The sequence below is a fragment of the Camelus ferus genome, chromosome 4 (assembly GCF_009834535.1).
Source record: "Camelus ferus isolate YT-003-E chromosome 4, BCGSAC_Cfer_1.0, whole genome shotgun sequence".
NCBI classification, from domain to species: domain Eukaryota; kingdom Metazoa; phylum Chordata; class Mammalia; order Artiodactyla; family Camelidae; genus Camelus; species Camelus ferus.
Window position 1 is genome coordinate 46,179,469 of NC_045699.1, and position 14,787 is coordinate 46,194,255.

The 14,787-nt window shown below is 47.6% G+C and overlaps 1 protein-coding gene across 3 annotated transcripts in view; it reads right to left on the reverse strand.

Annotated features, from left to right (window-relative positions):
• The window catches only part of GABBR2 (gamma-aminobutyric acid type B receptor subunit 2), a 352,698-nt gene that overhangs the window by 80,732 nt on the left and 257,179 nt on the right, over nucleotides 1-14,787 (reverse strand). For all 3 annotated transcript variants that reach the window (XM_014559751.2, XM_006185246.3, XM_032478052.1), the window contains 2 exons: nucleotides 13,225-13,285; nucleotides 761-841 (listed from right to left, as the gene is read on the reverse strand). In XM_014559751.2, coding sequence (XP_014415237.1) covers nucleotides 761-841; nucleotides 13,225-13,285 — 142 coding nt within the window. The remainder of the gene's footprint in view (nucleotides 1-760; nucleotides 842-13,224; nucleotides 13,286-14,787) is intronic.

Below are 14,787 nucleotides of genomic sequence, written 5' to 3' on the forward strand. Positions count from 1 at the left end.
CCATCCACCCACTTGCTCACTGACTCATAGGCTCACCCATTCATTCATTTATTCACCCACCCACTCAACCATTTTCTTGATCCATCGTGTATTCATTTTTTCATCACATATCACTGAGCCCCCAACATGTGCCAGACCCTGGCTGGTGGCAGGAATTTAAAGTCAAATAGGATCCAGTCAGGGAGCTCATGGTCCAATAAACTACTAATTTCAATGCAAAGTGATATGGGAGAGGTAGAGACAAAGACTGTGGAAGCAAAGAGAAGGGAGCCATTAGCTAGATTGGAGGTCATGAGACAAGGCTGAACAGAGGAGGGGTCATTTGATCTGGTTCTAGAGGCTAAGGAGGCATTCTCCAGCAGAAGAAGAGAGAGAATGGTTTTCCAGGGAGAGCAGCAGGTGAAAAAGCCTTATCACCAGCCTATCCACGTATTTTCCCAGAGGAGGGGACAGAGTGAAATTTACCTGGGCCACATTTAAAAAGAATTATTCCTGGCCATTCAAAGGTTTAAACACAGATGCCTTGGTGAGAGCCAGCACTACATGCAAATTCCAGTGACCCAACCAAGGAGCTGGAACCCAGCTCCCACTTGAGTGATGGGGCCCTGCCCTCAGTGAGTGAGTGCATGGACTGAGAGGAGAGGATGTTCCCTCTTCTGCATGAAGCCAAAGATTCTGAGCTTGTCCCCAACTCTCAGACAATATCAAGGCCTGGGAGCACCGAGCAGGCCCTCTCCTCCAAGAAGCCCACCTGCCTTACCTTGGAACCTAATGGTGTCGTTGATGATCTCCAGCGTGTCAGCCACAGCGTTGTATTCTCCCACCTTCACCTCCCTTCTGTCTGTGGGGAACAAGAGACAGTGGCTGGTGAGATCTGAGTCCTGTGTTTGTGTCTGGGTGTCCTGTCCCAGCTCTTGCTTCTCCACAGGCCCTGGATACATTCTTGCAGCCTTTTCCTTTCCCAGTGCCTCTTCTAGGTAGAATCACAAAACCTCCAACCTGATGTAAGTTGGAACAAACACTCTCTCACATTGTCTCATCAACCGGTCATCTGTTCTTTGCTGTACATCTATGGATGGGAAGCCTACTCCCCCATCTGCCTGTTTCCAAGTCTCTCCTGGGTCATTGAGCTGAATCATCTCTCTGTAACTTTCCCTGGTCATCTGGCTCTGCCCTCTAGGACCACACAGACCATCTCCCTCTGCCTCAGGAGAGCCCTAGAGACTTGAAGACAAGAACAGATCATCCCTCTGGCACTAACCCCCAACTCCACCTTACTGAACATCTTTTCTATTTTCCAGCTGATCCGGGCCCCAATTTGGGCCACACCCCACAGTGTCACTGTCTGACAGAGTGTAGACCAATGACTGACCAACGCACTTTAGGCATGACCTGTTCAGCAGCAAGCAGAAGGGATCATCTCCTCTTTCGGTCTGCACATTATATTCCTATTAACGTATCCTAAGGTGAAATTCCCATCTTTCAGAGGCCCCATTGCTTTGCTGTGTCCCACCAAACACAAAGTCTCCTTCATATGCTCCTGTTCCTTGGTTCCTCCATATGCATTTATTCAGGTGTATTCTCAAACCCAAGTGATACATTTGAATTTATCTTCATCCTTGATACTATTCTGTTGGTGGGTTTAGGTCACTGTTTCAGTCACTGCCAGGGACAAAGATGATGAGGACTGGCTCAGGGTAGTGGCAGGAGGAATGGCACAGTGGGAATTAGATTTGACGAAAGTTTCTTTTTTCCAGTTTCAGGTAAAATCTGAACGACTGGGTGATCAGTTGGTGAGGGAAATGAGGGACAGGGGAGTGAAGCAAGTGACTTGGGGGCTCAGGTGTCATTCCCTGAGTGGGAAACCTAGGAAGAAGGTGGGAAGATGACAAGTTCTGGATGTGCTGAGTCTGAGGTGCCTGTGGATCACCAGGATGGAGACATCCTTGGGTCTGGAGCAGGGGGAGTGGTCTGGGCTGGGGAGAAAGGGTTGGGGCCATCAGCACGTAAGCTGGGAGTTGGAGCAGGGGTCAGGGAGGAGATCCCCAGGGACAGTGCCAAGCGAGAAGAGGAGAGGACCAAGGGGAGTACCCTGGGGAGCGCCAACCTCCGGGCGAGCAGAGCAAGGATGCTGCAAAGAGACTGGGAAGGAGTGGCCAGAACTCTGGGAGCAGGATGCCAAGAGAGAGCCGGCATCATGGGAGACAAGGAAAGGGATGCTTTCACAGTGGACCTGGCCATCAATGCCACACGAGGACAAGAGACGGGGACAAGACGCCTCTTGAACACGGGGTCTATTCAAGGCTTGTGGGGGAATACTGGTGACCACAGATGAAGCTGATTCAGGGAAAGGTGGGGTTAAGGGCAGAGAGCCAAAGGCAAGGAGTAGAGGGTGGAGCCCCTGTGGCAGAGCAGGCTTGGACAGGGTTGGTGAGTGTGTGGGGAGGGCCAAGGGGATCCACCTTCAGGTGTCTTTTCTTGTTTAGGTCTCACAATTGTGTGGAGTAGCTGGTTTCAGTCCCACTTTACAGATGAGGAAACTGAGGCTCAGGCAGATTGTAGCTTTGCCCAGGGCCCCACCAATACTAAGAGCAGAGCCCAGGTTCAAACCCAGGACTTCCCACAGTCCATGCTCTTCCCTGACAGGGTTGCCTTGATGGGACCTGTGAGAGGTGACAGCTCTGTGCTGAACTCCTCCCTCCATAGGCCACCTGAGTGCAATCACTAGAGAGAGAGAGATGCCCACCTGTCTACCTGTGGGGCAGGCAGGTCTCCAGAGCTGCAGACCCTGGTCCTCAAAATGCCCAGTGGTTATAAAGCGACACAGCAGCAGGAGTTCCAGGCATGTGCCCAGAAAAGCTGCCTGCTAGGGTTCTGGCTTTAAGTGAATTTCTTTGCAGAGATGCAGGTGAACTGCTGGTTTCTTATAAACATTCAGGAAACGGAACAGGGAATCCCATAGGCCACACTTCTGCCTATGTTCCTTTGAGTGTGGGGTAGAAAATAGGGCTGTAAAAGTCACTTCCTTCTCCTAGAAAAGGTCTCCCCACCATTTGGGAGGCGTCACACTGTGCAGGCGGCTGTCGCTTGCCGGGGTCACCCAGATCCTAAATGTCACATTAGCAGACTCTGCTGGGAGCTCCAGCATCCCTGCTCTGCCTTTTGAAGTCTCAGCCCCAGTCAGCTCCTACTGTTCAGAGGAGGAGGCCCTGATTTATTTATTTGGTGTGGGGAGGCAGCACATGAAATATGCAGGCTGATTGGAATAAATCATCATCAGGAGCTGGGAAGTGGTGTGGCTGGCACCTCACCGCACCCCCAGCCACACAGCCCTCCCCTCTGACTCACACGCCCCACTCTACCATCTATTGCATGCCACCAAAATAATCCTCAGCTTCCCACGAGGACCATAATCACCATAATCTCTCCTTGGGGGCAGCGCTTGGAGGCTCATAGAGGGGCTTCACACAGTCCTGCATTTAAGACTCACAGCAAACCATGAATCTACTCAGCATAACTTGCCGCAGTCTGTAGGTGAGGGAGGAACCTCACTTCCGTTAAGTGAATGCTCAGAGCCACACGGTGGGCAGCAAACAAGTGGGCACCTGAACTTGGGTGCCCTAGTTCTGAATTCAGAGCACTTTTCCTGCCCATACTGAGCAGGGCTGCCAGCCATTCAGTCCACATTTACTGAGTGCCTACTGCATGCCAGGCCCAGCTCAATAAAGAACCCCTCGAAAGCAGCAGCACAGGTGGTAGAAGGTTAGCTTACATCCTCATCCTTGACTGAGTGACGTTGGACATCTGGATGCTGAAGGATGTTTATGCTAAATCCCTTAGTTTAAGGGTAATCACTTAATTTATTCGTTCATTCAAGAAACATTGATTGGGTGCCTGTTATGTGCCAGGCTCTGCGCTGAAGAAATAAGATGAAAAAATAAGTCATAATCTCTGACCTTGTAGTTGAGTGACTGGAGCCTCACCCAGCACTAGCAGGTGGGTAAAATTATTCCCATTTATAGATATTTCCTTTCCAGCCTGTGCCCCATGAGTGAGTGGCTGTAACTGTAAAATGGGGAATTTCAGAGCCCCTATGAGGACTAAAGAGGAGACTATAGGAAGTTTCTGGCTTGAGACCCAACTCATAGTAAGCGTTCGATAAATTGTAGTTAATTATTTGAGTCATGATAAAAGTAACTGTGAGGTCTCCAAACACTCCCTGTATTTTCTTACTGCCATCATTCCCCACAATGGTCCCTCTGCTTGGAAGGTAGCTTTTCCTTCTCTCTACCAAACCAACGTGCCCAAATTGTATCCACCTTTTCCAGGAATCCTTCCCTGAGTACTGTTCTTCTCCTCCGAGTACTTGAGTTGCTGTGGGTCCAGGACACTGGGTGACAGTTTCCCTGGTTGGAGCCATGCTCTAGGTGTGCCCAGGCCTTCCTTATGATTCTTGTCACCTGGTCAGTTCTTGAGAAGAACCTGAAGTCTGACTTCTGAGGTCCCGGGCAGCATAGGGTCCTATCCCCTGCATTCTGCCCAAGGCCCTCCTGGGTCTGCAGGGGAAGGATGGTGTCCCCTCTGCTCTTCCATTCACTCACTACCCAGCCAGGTGGTGACCATGATAGGGGATTGGCACTTAAAACTTTTAACACTTGGGTTCCTCGGTAACTAACTCTGTTGTGCAAACATCAACCACTTATTTGGATACAGCCTGGGCCTTGCGGATTGTGGACCAAGGGACTTGTGGCTGGACTAGACGGAGGATGCCTGAGGATGGGGAGGGGAACAGAGCAGAAGGAAGGGGGCTACGGCACTGGGTCTGTCACTGGCTGGCCTCCCTGCCCCACAAGCCCTGCTGTAGGATGCTACTGACTCACTGTGTGACCCTGGGCCAACCATTCCTTTTCTCTGGGCCTCATTTTCTCCATCTGCAAATTGTACGGCAGGGGCTCCAATGGTTCTCAGCCCTGGCCAGACACTAGAGTCACCTGGGGAACTTCTAGAAAATTCAGATGCCTGGGTCCCAACATGGACCCATTATATAAAACCCCTTGGAGGTAGAGGAGTGGATCCTGGGTGGCAGTATTTTTAAAAGTTCCTGAAGCTGATGCTAATGCACAGCTAGGGTTGAGAACCGCATCATTAGGACTCCCCAGTGCTGACACTTTCTGTTCTCGGAGGCTCAAAATACTGTCAAATAATAAAGAGTCTGGGAACTGCTTCAGTCACAGAGTGATCCTGCCTCCCCCTTGCCCCGCACACACCCAGGCAGGAGAACTAGTTGTAGGGTCAACAACCTCCTGTTTTAGCTGGGTCCCCACATCCTGCTTCCTGGGCTCCCCACCCCCAAATATTCATTCTTCCTCAGCTGGCTCTAGACCTGGACTGAGGGAAGTATATGTGTGCTTTAAAGTTGAATTGTTCTTGCAAACATAGACTCAACGTATAACTCTGAGGTATAAAACAAAAGACAATCTTGGCTCGATGAAAAATCAAAGATTCTTTAAAATCATGCCATTCTAGGACTCCCTATCAAAATCCCAGTCTCAGGGATAGGAAAGAGCTCTGGCTGGAGGACAGGACCCTTGCAGTGAGTTTTGGCTTTGCCATTTCCTCAGTAAGGAGCCCCAGGGAAGTGACATCCCCTGCCCAGGTCTTGATACAGTGAGTGGGCCAGATGGGGAAATCTCTGTGCCCTCCGGCTCTGGTTCCATGATTCTGCAAATGCTTTGAAGGGTCTCCCTCAGTCCAAGCAGAAGCCTGCTCCCTGAGACTTCCCTCACGGTCCTGGCTCTGCCTGGGGCCACACACCACAGTGACTCCTGCTCCTCGCTGTTCTTCAGAGGTGGGAACTCAGCGATTTCGGGCCTTGATTCTGCTTTTCTCTGAGCTGGCCAGCCATTCCTCAGGAAATGATTTTTCACTCCCATCCACACACACCTTCAGTCTGGTCACTTGGAGCCTCCTCTACACTTGTCTCTATTTCCACAAACAGCATCCACTGCCACATTTTCAATAAGTTAACTTCATTGCCCCTTGTTTTGAGATTTTTAACAGGCCAGGTGGACTCTGGCCAAATGCCCCCAGTGTATAATAATCCTGCCAAAGGTAAGAGTTGTTTACTGATTTATGCAAACTGGCCCAAGGCAAAAGCTAAGTACCTGAGGGGATACAGGATCCAGATAAATACAATAGGTTATTTGCACAGAAAACAGCTTTGTTCTCTTCCTCTTGGCTAACTCCCACTCATCCTTCAGAATTCATCTCAGATGCCACCTCTCCCAGGTAGCCTTCCTAGAATCTGCCAGGTGGAGCCAAGTGCCCCTCCTCTGAATGCCCTTATGACATATCACACTTAGCTGGGGCCCTATATCTGCTCCCCACTGAACTAGGGGCTCCCTGAGGGCAGGGGCTGTGTCTTACCCATCTCTATACCCCCTGTGCCCAGCCAGGACCTGGCATGTGGGTGCCAGGATATGACTGTTGAGAAACTTCAAAAGCCCAAACCATGGGACCAAAAAACAAAACAATACATCAAAATTAAGAACTGTTCACCAAGGTCTTTAAGTTGAGACAATGGACCAAGGGACCAAATCGGAGAAGATATTTGCAAAGCCTAAAGCCAACAAGGATTGAAATCGAGATTATGTAAGGAACTCTTGCAAATCAAGGAAAAAAGAAAAATCTTCAAAATAAAAGTGGTCAGAGGATCAGAACAGACAATTAACAAATGGCTAACAAGCACAGGAAGAAATGTCCAAACTCATCAGCAATCAGAAAAATGATATTTAAAACTACAATATAATATTAATTTATACTTTAAGACTGACAGAAAATGAGAGCCGGAAACCATCCAGGGTGGGTGGGAGGTAGGGACACAGGACTCCTCATGCTGGTGGGAGTGGAGGTGGGTATGGGCATCCCCAGGAGACATTCGGCAGATTTTAGGCCTGTTCAGTGTTGACATACCCTCTGACCCAACAATTCAGCTCATGGGCATTTGTCCTCAAGAAATGTCCAGTTGGGTTCATAAAGGAAGATGTACAAGGACACTCATATTCATGGAGGCAGGGAGGTGAAGGTGACCTGGGTGGCTGTCCCTGGAGAGTGGAGGGATGTGCCCTGTGGAGTGAGCAGTGAAAGCCACGGCCTAGATGTACACACAGGATAATGGAGGCACCTCAAAAATGAAGGGCTGAATGGGGACAAAGAAACAGGAAAAGGTATATAATCCAGTTGCGTCGACGTAAATTCAAAAATAGGCACACAAAACAGCAACACACACTTTGCAAGGACACATACAAAGACAACATCAGCATTAAACACTTAGAGTGTTTGCCTTTCATGGGGGGAGGTAGGAGTGGAGAATGAGAATAAATGAGGGAAATAAAGGGATAAACAAACAAGAGGGGCTTTCATGGACCAATGATAACAACATCCCATGAAATGAGGAGTGTGAAATGTGTCCTGAGGAAGCAAGATGGCACTTTGTTCAAGAAATTCTGGAGGGGGTAAGTCTGGGATCATTGTGAAGAGTTCCAGAGAGGAGAAGGAAGCCCACAGTTGTCACGGCTCTTCTCTGTGCCAGTCACCAAGCCTGGGTCATTCATAGCCTCATGTCATTGGATTCTCACCATCACTCTCAAAAGGAAAAGGATCACCTTTTATTTCACTATTTTAAAATAAGTGCTGAAATGATGGCTCAGAGAGATTAAGCCACAGTGCCTGGCTAGCAATGATTAGGCATGTCTGCTTTAAAGCTCATGTACTTCTCACATGAGAAGAGGTGAGCTCTCCATCACTGGAGGCATTCAAGTAGAGGCAATGCTGTAAAGGGGAGTCATGTAAAGGAAAGTCCTTCAACATAGAGAGTCTATTGCTCAATGAAAGACAAGGTCTGCTCAATAATTCTGTCTCCAGGCCACCTTTCTTGGGCTCCCTGAAAGGTAAGCCTTGGATCATGAGGGCTAGGAGGTATCAAGGTCAGAGTCCAACTCCCAGCCTGAAAGAGCCCGTATTCACATGTGTCCTTCCATTCCTGCTGACCCACACCCCTGCCCGTGTGTCCTGCAGGGTAGTGGGCTTACTCCTAACTACATCAAGTTGAGTGGCAGTACGACAAACTGGCCTTTCCAGACCCATGGCTTAGTGAAGAGAGCTATAATATATGCCTTCATAGAAGGAAAAGGGTATTAAAAATCAGCCTGAAGAGTCTCAAACTAGAGTCAAACTAGCTCCAAAAGTTTTCTAGTAGGTTCTGGGAAATTATCTTCCTGCTTTTATAGGCCCTGGCACTTGGCCAGAGAGATTATGAAGCCCTTGCCGGGGGTGAGGGGAGGCAGGGACTGTATCTTATTCAACTTGGCTTCCCGGGAGGACTTGGTAAAGCGCCTGGCAGATGCTCAGGAAATGCGCACTGAATAGAACCGTATCTTTTACCCTGAAGACCAAAAGGTAATTAATGTCTGCAAATGGTGGGGGTGGGGGGCAAGCCTACATTTCACTAGGTATCTTCTGAATGACAGTTACACTGTTAGAGCAGTGGAAGACCCCACCCCTTCAAATGCCGATGGATAAAACTCCAAAGTCTGAGTCCTTTATGTTGCACAGAAGCAGTGTGAAATTCAAGCAGATTATCATTCACTGAGATGCTCACAAACAGTCCTAATGAAGGCAGGCACAGGGAGTTAGAGTGGCAGATGCTGAGATTTCACCAAGAACAGCACAAACAAGGCTCTAATCATGGTTTCACTCAACTTCCTTCCCTGCTGCAAATTCTGAGCCATGTTTAGACTTCGTTAGTAACATGAATTTTTTTTTTCTCTTAAGGGGAAAAAAAAGCCAATTCCTTGGTATTCATCCCCATCTACACGTGGTTTGGTGGAAGTTAGCGATGGCGTGGGGGAGCGGTACTGAACTTGGGAGTTGAAAGTGGGTTAGGCCCACTGTACCCTAAGTGTGTGGCTGGGGGATGCTAGTACCTGCCTTACCTACTGCCATGGGTGGGTCCCTCAGGTATGGCGCCTGGACAAGAGTAAGAATGCATGTAATTTATTTAGAGGTGATCCTTGAACACACTGATAGGGGCCTGGGGAGGTAAGACAGGGAAGGGAAGGGAGCCAGGGCAAGGTGCGTTAATGAGCAGATTTCTCAGCGGCCAACTGAGGCTCAATCCCAGGGGACCTCTGGAAACAGAGGAGAACACTCCTTGGAGTTCTTGGGAGTTTCTACCCAAGGGGAAAGGACGCTGGGGGATTTATCCTCCACTTCTCATCCATCTCTGGCTGAGGGCTGACAGGGAAGCATTAACTCCCTGAATACCTGTCTTGCTCTTCGTACAGGGTGAGAGGTGAAGGTACTCTTAATAAGATGCTTGTTTGGAACCACGGATGCTCAGGGACTATGGGTGAGAGACTGATGGCATCCGCTGCATCGACCCTCTAGGATTGTCCTGTTGGGAGGTAAGCGCGCTGGGAAGCCTTGAAAATGGAGGGAAGCTGGGAGTGAGGAAGGTCATGCTTAGGGCTCTGGAGACCTCTCTGGATTCAAAATGCCTCAAGAGGGACCATGGGGCCAGCCCTGGCACGTTATTTTAGAGTGGTTCTGTCTATCCAGCACTCCTAAGTTTGCAAAAAAGGCTATTTCTCCATGAACAACAACGGCCACCATCGTGAAGTAGCTTCAGTTCACATGCCTGTTGTCAAGACCAACTGCTGTTTGCCAGACATCCTGACTTGATTCAAGCCACTGGAAACCACAAGTAAATGAACATGCTCTCAGATTTCTAAGAGCCATATCACTAATCAATTCAGTAAACATTCACCAAGAGCCAGCCAGGAGCCAGGCAGCATGCTAGTGACGTGACTAGCTTCCCAGCACTCGAGGGTTTATGGAGCAAAATCTCATTTGGCCCCCACACCAGCCCCAGGGGACAGGCAGGGCTGGCATTAGTGTCATCCCACTTTCCAGAGGAGGAAATTGAGGATTAGGGAGATAAAGCAACTTTCCCAGGGTCACACTGCTGGTAAGCTTCAGAGCAAGGGCTTAAATTCAGGGCTTAAATCTCCAAATTAATTCAATAAATTTGTACCTGGGGCTTACTGAGTGCCAGGCCCTTGCAATACCAATCCCATCACTCTGGAGTCAAAAAGAGCAGGACCGTGGATTCCTGGCTCCCCTTTTAGTCTTCTCCCCCAAACTCCCTCCCATGTCCAATTAATCTGCTTTTAGTTTTACAAAGGACTTAACAGAGCCTCCTATAAAATGCTTCCTCTACTACAGGAAAAGGGTTTTGAAAGCACCGGGAACTTCGCAAATGAGAAGCCAAAAAAGCATCTTTCAAGGTCTTCAGAAGGAGGGTGAGATGGGCCAACTTCCAAGATCCTACCAGTGAGCCCTGAGACAGTCTGGGTGGGAGCTCAGGAGCAGACCCTGCATAGGGAGCCCCACTGCTGGGCTGGCTGTTTGTGAGTCAGCTCTGCTGTTCCACTGTCCCTTCTTAAAAGAGGGCAGGAGGCCAGGGAGAGAGGAACAGATAAGGAGAGAGGGGGCTTGAAGGGCACAGCAAAAAAACAGCATGGTGACTCTGATTAGAAGCCTTTTGCGAGGTAATTTAGGATCTAGTAAACCCAAGATAGGGGGCAGGCCCACCCTCTGGCTAAATTCCTGGAAGGTCCTAGAAGACAGAGTCTGGACCAGCCCCTCTTGGAGGGGAACCAGGAGCCCAGAAAAGAAAAGGGATGAACTCACTGTCCTACAGCAAGTCCCTTCTCGTATCTGAACCTCAGTTTCCCCTCTGTGAAATAAGATGACAACCAGGAGCCCTCCCAGCCTGGACAGGCTACCCAATAATTCAATGCCCCTCCATCCTGGCAGCAAGGTACTTCTGAGACTCTATGAATTTGGAAAACTGTTGTGCTGATGTGAACATGCCCCTAGCGCAGCATCCCTCTGCCAACAGGACTCAATGTCTGCTTTAAAAACACGTAAATGGGAGTATCTCCAAGACTCAGCTCTGACATCCAATAAAAGCTGGACACAAACGTGGTGATGAGAGAACACTTGGGCATAGGTATGCATGTGAACACGTGGAGGCCAGCACTTGAGGAAAGTCGAGGTCCAGTCCCCACTCTGCCACCAGCCAGCTGGATGTCCCTGGGGAGATCACTTCCCTTCCCTGGGCCTCAGTTTCCCCATTTATACCATGAAGTCATGGGACGAGGTCATCTCTTTGGCCCTGCCCCATGTGACACCCCACACGTCATTAAGTGTTGGGAGCAGCCGTAAGGGGTAGGCAGACAAAAAGGCACGCAGAGGGTTTCTTTCAACACACCAAGAAAATGTGGATTTTCTCCAGAAAAATGTCATAATTTAGACTAAATGCTAATAATAACTACTACTACTTACTGAGCAAGAAATATAAGCACATGTTTCTCTGTGTTATCTCACCTAGCTCTTCCCATGTCCCAAGAAGGTAGGTAGGGTCATATCCTTATTTTACAGATGAGGACATTGAGATTCAGAGACGTTAAGTCACTTGCCTGATGTTCTACAGCGATTTGAGCTCAGATGGTTTCAAACCCACCTCTGAACTACTGTTTGCTACACTATTTTCCTTATAAATACCTAAAACCAGTCACTGGAGTTGGTGTCTCATCCTAACATTCAGGGGGGAAAAAAGGCAATAAAATTGGCATGCAATTGTAGCTGTGACTGGCCAATCAATATTTTACAAAATATTCTCCTAGAACGATATAATTTGAGAACTGGAAATGTGACAAGAGAATTTAGTTGCAATCACTCAAAAAAAAAAAAAGTAAGTATCTTTGCCAAGATGCTTACTTTGTTCAACCAATGAAGAAGTAAGACTTAACAAATGGGAAAATAATTCCGTTTGCCTAAAATTACATCTTTTGTGCACACCAGAGAGCTGACACGCGTTTCAATTACCTGTCACGGGAAGACAAATGGGTGAACCTACAAGACTGCATTATAGGGTGATGGTGCCGAAGAACACCTGCCCTGATTGATCTGAATCCGGCTGGGATTCGTCTGAATGAATCTGAAAAACCTGATTTCATTTCTTGCTTTCCCCTCAATGACTCTGGGATCTGCTCAAAGTGAGTGGACACAGAAGGCCCTGCCCTTGTTTCTGGATTTTCTAGAAACAGTCAGAGGCTGAAAAACACTGCATTAATGATGCATTAACCATGATGTCTCATGGTTCTGGCTAACAACCCTGCTAATGACCATACTGGGCTGACCTGAGGTTCCTCCAGGGACAACACCCATCCCTGCTCTTCACCGATGCCCTGTGGGCTCTGACAAGACACTGCCCCTCTCTGGGCCTCTGTTTCCTCCTCATCACACGAGGACCTGGGTCTGGATGGTTGCTGAGGTCCCCTCCAACTCTGACAGCAGAAGAGTCTGACAAATGATCTGGTTTCTTAAAAAAACCAAATGGTCTGTAAACAGTGTGTGTGGGAGGAGTATAGATTAAAAGAGACTAAAAAGGCACATCAACCAGATGCAATGAGTGGACCTTGTGTGGACTCCCCAACAAACCAAGCTAGGGAGTCATTTCTGAGACAAGGAGAGGATCAACATAGACTGGGAATAAAGCATATTAACACTTGTTAAATGCTTAGGGTGCAATAATAGAATTGTGGTTATGTTTTTAAAAGCCCTTATCTAGTAGAAATGCATACTTCAGTATTTATAGATTGAAATGAGATAATGTCTGGGAGCTTCTTTGAAATATTACAGCAAAAAGCGGGGGGGGGGGCAGGGGAATGGGGTGAGTCAAGATAAAACACAGTTGGCAAAGCGTTGAAAACAGTTGAAGCCGGGTGATGGGTACATGGTGTTCACTATGCTGTTCTCTCAGGTTTAGGGTCTGTTTGAAAATTTCTGTAATCAAAAACTAAAACAATGCAAGATCCCTCAGAATATTGGCACTGACTTAACCGCCACTCCCCATATTTTCGTGAGCCTGGGTCACGTGGAAAGACTTGACTAGGCCTGAGAAATAATGCAGTTGAGAAAAAATACTCCGAATAAGTTGAAACTAATGTTTTCACAGAGAAGTGTTTCCTATTGATTCTGCTTTCTCTTACCTGGAACATCGTACTTTCATTTCTTTTTATGTATTTTATTGCATAAACACAACATCCCTGAATATAGAATTCATCAACTAGAAAGAATAAGCATCAAAAAGCCTACCTTGAAATTGAGTAAACTTAATGGTCCCCATTCTCTCCCCGTTCCGGAACACAACTTGACCCTAAAAACAAAACAAGACAAACAAGAACAAAGAAGAAATGCTACATTAGCCCAAACACTACTGATCTCAACTGAAATTCGTTAATTGTACAATGCGATTATTATTACTGGATAAAGAATAGACTCCTGTTGGATCACAGATGCAAAATTAAATGAATTGTTTTTAAACTGGTTGTGATATTTATCTCGTAAGTTTGAGGAGCACAAAATCAATAATGGAAACAACACATGTAAATTAAAGCTGAGATACACATCATCATTATCACCATGACTATCAAATGCCCATGTGCCCTGTGTTGTTCCAGGACAAGGTCTTCCAGGGTGCTGGAAAGATGGAGGCAGAGATGAAGCCCATGGAACCTGGCCCTGGCTCTGTTTCCAAGCCTCACCCATAAAGATGGAGGGCTTTGCTGAGGTTGTTTGGCTGGAGGACCAGAGGGGGCTAGAGTTTGGTTAGTATTTCTTACTCAGGACAGAGAATGTTTTTTTAAGTTCTTCCTGAGCAGTGACATCAGCCCCAATTATAACTGGGATATGGGGCAGCACAAAATTAAGCTTCCTGAGCCAATGAGACCTGACTAGTGTCACAGGCAGCTAAGCACCCCTCATTAGTGACCCTGGGGGCGAAAGACAGCATTATCTGCTGCATCTGCCTTGCTGGCTGGTATCTGGCTTCCACACGCTGGGCTAAATAAATCAGGAACATAAATAAAGAGGGGGCGTGGTCTCTCCTTGCCTATTTATGGTGCACCTAAAATTCTGCAACCCTGCAAGGAAATCGACACGTTATATCAATGAATCTTTATGACAAGCTTGAGTGGAAGGAGGATGATCCTGATTTTACAGATCAAGAAACTGAGATTGAGGGATGTTATGCCAAGGTCACTGCAAGTGAGGCTGGTGGATTCCAATCCGAGTTTGATTTTAATGCCCATGCAACCTCACTATAGCATATTGTTTCTGATTCAGAAATAAATTTCTTCCTTTTTTTCCATTAATGTGAAATTAAGAGAAGAAAGTGTCTTAAAGGTACACTGCTTTACGCACGCAGTCACGCTCTTGTGTCCCCAATCAGGCAGTGGCACCGACAGTACCACGGAGCCCACTCAATTCTCAGGAGAAATCACCAGAAAGTACCTAGCTTCCCTGGGTGGAAATCCAAAGTCTGAGGCCCTGAGGCTTTCGGAACAAAGAGAATCACTCAACGTGTTCTCAGAACAAGAAACACCTTCTAAGGCCACTTTGACACCATTTTGAAATCCTGCAGACAGCTGCGAGTAGTATCAGTTTGAAACTAACGCCCACCAAATTCTATATTCAGGTGATGGTAAGCAATTCCCTGGAGTGTGAAAACACTTCAATGTAAGGTGAGACAGGAGCTGTGATTTTATTTCCAGGGATGATTGAAAAACAGAGAACATCTTCCAAAAGGATCACTTTTATGCAAATGGACCACTTTGCATGGGTGGAAAAGATGCAGGTTCTGTCCACAGGACATTTCTC